The sequence below is a fragment of the Nicotiana attenuata genome, chromosome 3 (genome assembly GCF_001879085.1).
Source record: "Nicotiana attenuata strain UT chromosome 3, NIATTr2, whole genome shotgun sequence".
NCBI lineage: Eukaryota > Viridiplantae > Streptophyta > Magnoliopsida > Solanales > Solanaceae > Nicotiana > Nicotiana attenuata.
This window is the reverse complement of record NC_031991.1, coordinates 50,500,133-50,506,132: the sequence shown is the minus strand read 5'-3', so window position 1 is coordinate 50,506,132 and position 6,000 is coordinate 50,500,133. Positions and strand designations below refer to the sequence as shown.

General features: G+C 37.1%; 2 protein-coding genes across 2 annotated transcripts; both read right to left on the bottom strand.

The window, feature by feature from the left end:
- LOC109224356 (pentatricopeptide repeat-containing protein At2g29760, chloroplastic-like) lies at nt 398–1,510 on the bottom strand. Its single transcript, XM_019388940.1, has one exon. It carries the CDS (start codon nt 1,508–1,510, stop codon nt 398–400), a length of 1,113 nt encoding a protein of 370 aa, XP_019244485.1.
- LOC109223730 (LIM domain-containing protein WLIM1-like) lies at nt 2,621–5,135 on the bottom strand. Its single transcript, XM_019388143.1, has 5 exons — nt 4,736–5,135; nt 3,779–3,875; nt 3,642–3,682; nt 3,441–3,530; nt 2,621–3,207 (listed from the first exon to the last, which is right to left on the bottom strand). The coding sequence occupies exons 1-5, from the start codon at nt 4,871–4,873 to the stop codon at nt 3,001–3,003; spliced, it is 573 nt and encodes a 190-aa protein (XP_019243688.1). The 5' UTR covers nt 4,874–5,135; the 3' UTR covers nt 2,621–3,000.

Below are 6,000 nucleotides of genomic sequence, written 5' to 3'. Positions count from 1 at the left end.
TTCGTCCTATAAAGTCAAAATCTAAAATCAGAACAGTCTTACAGCTTGTGATCTGCTACTAACAGTTTGTTCAACATTTTTTTTTACAGATATACGTGTTCTTTCACGGAACTCATTATTACGAGTAGTCATCGTAGCAAATTTCTTCTTCTGAAAGTGCAAAAATAAGAAGCAGCCTAAAAAAAGGATCTCTATGTCATAAACTTCAGAAATGGCCTTCAAATCTGATGGCAGTCACAATGAATCCTTAACTTTATAATGTGACAATTCAAGTCCCAGAAAACATATTCACGGAACCAAACGTGACGGCTAGCTATTCACCAAGCCAAGCTGCTGCTTCCTCGTTCTCTCTCTCAATGGACGCATATCACATGCGTGGTGTTAGCAACAATGCCTTCTAGGAGAGCACTATCCATAGTTCGTTTAATTTGTCCAGAACTTCCAAAATCTGTGGGTGTAACTTATCAGCAACACGAAACTCGTGAACAACACCATTCACCTCGATCCAACTACATCCGATGTCTGATCGGGTCTTTCTCTGACCCATTGCTTTCCTCACTTCAGAAACTTTCTCCCAGTTGCCTAGAGATGCATACAGATTAGAGAGCAGTACCTCACTTCCACTAGGTCCATCAGAGTTAAGCTGCTTTATAAAATCTATAATGCTGTTACCAAGGAAAATGTTACGATGAATTCTACAGGCACTGAGCAAGGACCTCCATATGACTATATCAGGTTTTATGTGCATGGTCTTGACAACTTCAAGCGCCTTCTCCAAGTATCCAGCACGGCTAAGTAAATCAACATAACAGCCATAGTGCTCGATCTGAGGTTTAAGCCCCCATAAGGTCTCCATGTTATAGAAGATTGAAGAACCCTCTTCTACCAGACCTGAATGGCTACAGGCGTTAAGCACCCCTATAATAGTTACTTCATTTGGATTAACCTTTTTATCTAACATCATGTTAAACACGGTTAAGGAATCCTCACCAAGCCCGTGATATGATAACCCTGAGATCATACTTGTGAAATTGTGTACATCAGGTCTTGGAATTCTATTGAAAATCAATCTAGCACAGTCTATTCTCCCACATTTTGCATACATGTCAATAAGAGCAGTAGAAATATTTGAACTACAAAGAATATCATTTCTCATAATATAAGCATGAATCCAATTTCCCTGTTCTAAGGCCCCAAGATTAGCACAAGCAGATAGAGCACAAACAAGTACAGCCTCATTAGGCCTTACCTTATCTTCAACGGCACAAAACATTTCATTTAAACAGACAAGTACCTCCATGTACCTTCCGTTTCCAGCAAAACCCGATATGATAACAGCCCAAGAAATATCATTCCGCTGTGGCATTTTATAGAAGATTTCACAAGCTTGATCCATCTCACCATTATTTGCATACCCACACACCAAACTAGTCCAAGAGAACACATCTCTTTCAGTCATTTTATCAAAAACTTTGTAAGCATCATCTGTAATCTTGAAAACGGCATACATATTAATCAATGAATTCCCCACATATAATTTTGATTCCAGCCCATTTTTCACCACTAACCCGTGAACAATTTTTCCGTGTACAATTGATCTTTGGTGGGCACATGATGTAACAATGAAAGTGAAAGTATACTCGTCTGGATGAACCCGAATCAGGGGATCTAAATTCAAGAGTAGGCGAAAAAGACTGAAACTTTCTGAAGAGTTTTGGAGTTTGCAATAGGTTCTGATAATCAGATTCCATATAAGAATGGGGGGTGAAGGCAGAGGATAGTGAAAGAACAAAAATCTTGCTGGGATAACCTCCTTAGTGTGGAGGTAACAGTGAATGAGAGAATTAACAAAAGAAGCAGTTGATGAGAGGGATTGGGTGAGTATTTGGGCATGTATTTGCTTTAGTTGAGATTTAGGCGGGCGTTGGTGTAGTAATTTAGATAATTCTTTTCGAGTTATGTGAATATTCTGGCTGGGAATTTTGTGTTGGGAGACGGCGGGAAAAGTGGTTGTTGAAGAATAACAGATTCGACATTCGGGCTTAATATCAGTCAAGTGTTTGGCTTTACGCCAAGAAAACAAGCGCATTTCAAGTTTCACAAAGAATATGAAACTGGAAATTAATTAGGCGTCTCAGCTCTAGTCATACTAATATTCAGTGCTTTGCACTAATTTCTGCCTTTTTTGGGGGGGTGGGGTGAGATAAGTGAAAACTCGTGCAGAGCAGTGGTAAAGAAACTCGAATACAAAGCTTGGTTCTCAAAATATTTTACTCCATAAAAAAACTCAATACGACTAGTTTTTAGAAGTTTGCTTGACAAACAAGGACTTGAAAACCTAAGTTAGGTTTCAGCATTGTGCGCACTGCGCAATCACAATTGATGTAGTAGGAATTTTAAGATGACTGTGTTATTATCTAGGAGAATATCGATCAAGTGAACTTTTGATTTACTGCAAGTAGCACATAGCTTCGTACGGATTCCAGCTTTTGAGTGCCAACATCAATGGCCCTTATTGGATCATTACTAGTTAACCATAAAAAATACTACTGTAGTAAAATATAGACATGGGTCCACCAAAGTTCAATGGCTAACCCTTACTCTCTCTTACCTTCAAAAGTAGCATAACATGGAATTTATCACTTTATAATTGAGCACAAGTAGTCAAAAGAAATTGCAACAAAAGGAAAACTGAAAAATGAATTATGAACCAAGGGAAGTAGATTATTCCCTGATAAAAGCCACGCCAATTTCAGGACAACCACAAGAGCAATTTCATTATACATACTTTAGGCAAAACTATCTTATTCATCAAGTAAAGCACACCAACAGAAAAGAAAGATGAAGTGATCTTTGCTGACTCTCATGAAATAGCATATATAGGCATTGGCAATAACCTTCTTGTATGTATTAACCTCTTGACCTGATTAAGGCCAGAACGCTGACTCTCGATGTTGTATTGCAAAATCACACGAACACGAAAACTTTCATGGAAGGACTCTATGCTTTTCCATTTGCAATCACCCCTTTAACCTTCTCCTGATCTTCCATGTGGCTGAAGTTGCCTCTTTGCTTGAAGAGCTGCGTGTGATGGTGCCTACAATAAAGCTTATGATCATGAGCCACATAATTTGATGGACTAATCACACAGCCCCCATGGCTACATTTGAAACATGCCCTGTGGTACGACGTGCCATCAACAGCCACCTGGGAAATAGCAATGAGCATAATAAGTATAGGTCGATCTAAGAAGAAAAAGAGAGCTTTCAACTGGGGGATTCAACAATTCTTATTTTCTGGTGATTACAGAACAAACTATTAGATTGCCTACATTAGGGCACTCAGGCTTGGATTTCGAAAGAGAGATCAATGTCTATAGTGTTACTATTCATCTTTTTCAACTAATGCTAACTACTAAACAGAAAAGAAAATGTCAGCACCTTTTCAAGGGGGTAAACAGTTTTCTTGCAGGATACACATTTATCTTGAGTTCCACCAAACAAAGCTGAAACTTTGCTGTTTGATTGTCCCTGGATAGATCAATAACACAACACAAGTGAGATCAGCGGGTAAAGAGAAGAGAACGGTGTATGCTTAAGGGATCATAAGAGATCTTGACACTAGAATCAATCATGGAATACCTGATCAGCAGATCTTTCCCTGGCTGTTCTTGGAGCCCCTACTGCAAACAATATGACGAGCAAGTGAAAACAAGCTTCAAAGGAATAAGTGATGCAAAAAATGATTTAAGAAACATCGACTTGGTAGCTCTAGTTACCTTCAAAACTCTTGTTCAGGCTGCCAGTCATTTTGAATAGTTGATCAAAATGAGGTCTGCAGTATAAAACTCCTTCATAGGAGTTGTAGTTACTTAGCTGCACAAGTTTAAAAAAGGACAAGGAAATTAAGATCAAGAAATCTTTTTATGGATTGATGAAAAAAGCCACAGGAAATGATGCTAAAGATACACGAGAGAGTAGTTGACATTATTTTATACTTTCAATCAACACACTACATGGTAATAAGGCGCATATTGTTTATGACAAAATCAAGTAGCACAAAACACATAGAGATATAATGAAGTTATCAGAAACAAAGATATGCTTTGTCCTTCCAAATTGGTGGAAGAGCTTCAATTTCAACAAAAACCAAGAGTTGTACTGTTATAGCTAGCAAGGTAGCTGTTAAGTTGAGGATCTGACTTCAAGACTTGAATGCAAACAGATCACTTAACTCCTCAACCAAATAGTGAAAGCAAAAGTTTGTAAATTTATCATAGAGTCTTAGTTTAATAAATCCAAAGAAATGCCTGCACTTGGGCAATAGAACAACTAACAGAAGTTACAAATTCATGGTTTATCCTTTGCACTATCTAATAAAAAAGTTAATAGATCTAGAGAATTCACAGTTCAACAAAATAGGAGAATCAGTGCCAGTATGAGAGGTTAATTGAGGATTCAGAGAAGACAATATTTTAGTTAGCAATACAATCCATTTTTGTATTGTTCTAATATATTTCATGTAGATTGAAGAAAAGTTCTTTGAATCGAATTAACAAGTAGCATGAGTGTTTCAATCTAAACACGCCCAAACAAAAATAAAACCTTTTAATAACATTAGGGATAAAAAAAAAAAAAAATACTGATTTCAGGATAAATGACGATCATAAATGATCTCAAGCAATCAGAAAGTCAAGAGGAGGATATATATAATAGTGAGAAAATGAAGTAATGACCTTGAGAGTACCCTTGCAATGATGACATCTGAAACAAGACTTGTGATAGACTTTGCTGTCAGCCTTAAGTTGATCAACCAAGTAGACAGTTTTCTCACAGGCCTTACACTTCTGTGTTGTCCCTCCAAATGTTGCCATTCCCTTTTTCTTCTCTGCAGATAGATAGATAGATAGATAGATAGATAGATAGATAGATAGATAGATTGATTGATAGATCTTTACTCAAAATTCAATCCCTCAAATTCTGATGGAGGAAGCCAAAAGAAGAGACCCTTTTTTCTCCTTTTTCCAGGAATAGTCTCTCACTTTGAAAATTTGAGTAAATTACAGGTCAGAGAAGAAGTTCAGGCGTTACCGACGTGTTGAATACAAGTAGTATTATTAGTAGTAGTAGGGGAGGACAGGCTTTTTCAATTGTGAATAGATTATTATCTGTCTACATTGTGGGGCATCACGGCCAATTAAAATTTGAATTTTGGTTCGCTAATTCCATTGACTCCAGCAAAGTAATAGTGGATGGACAATAATATCCATTACTGAAACACGCGCCGATTCTTAAGAGGATTGTGGCTTCCGCCAACTATAGTTTCGGCTTTTGTGCGCTGTATATACCGCAGCATTTAATACTCGTTAGTGACTTAGGTAGCCTATTTTTTCTAGGAAGTAGGAACACATAGACGTGATATTGACTCTAAATATAAATTTATTATTTTGTACTATTTGATATGTTTACTTTATTTTACTTTCTTATAAATCTAAAAGTCTAAAACGTAATTAAATAGCAGTAGAAAGACGATTTTAATTTACGTACTTGTGCCATAAAAAACACTATCTAGGCAGGTGTAAAGTATTTTTATCAATCTAACTTACTTCCAACGGTCGCCTCTTCCCGTGTTTTAAAAGGCGGGGGCATGAGACGATGCATTTTACTTAATATGGGGCGAGGCAAAAGTCCCGAAGATAGGCGACCTACATCACCACTCCTTAGGATGCGACCCTTCCTCGGACCCCGCGGGATGCTTCGTTCACCGAGCTGTTTTTTTGTTAGTTTTTAAATGAAGGTAAATATTCACATTTAGTTGCTGAGAAAATAATAGTTTTAATTATTTCAAATTTAGAGATAACAATATTCAGATTCAACATTTAATAGGAAAACATGAGGTAAGCTATGCAATACCTTAACATTTTTCTCCTCTTTTTTAATAAAAATAGCAACGCGAATTTTGGACTGTATTTTTAAATTTTGCCAAAGGTACCGCTTCACT

Coding starts and splice junctions, on each gene's coding strand:
- LOC109224356 (XM_019388940.1), bottom strand. CDS start 1,510: ATGTATGCCGTTTTCAAGATTACAGATGATGCTTACAAAGTTTTTGAT.
- LOC109223730 (XM_019388143.1), bottom strand. CDS start 4,873: ATGGCAACATTTGGAGGGACAACACAGAAGTGTAAGGCCTGTGAGAAA. Junction 3,531..3,641: donor GGGAAAGATCTGCTGATCAG/GTATTCCATGAT, acceptor TGATCTATCCAG/GGACAATCAAACAGCAAAGT. Junction 3,208..3,440: donor CTGTTTACCCCCTTGAAAAG/GTGCTGACATTT, acceptor GCTATTTCCCAG/GTGGCTGTTGATGGCACGTC.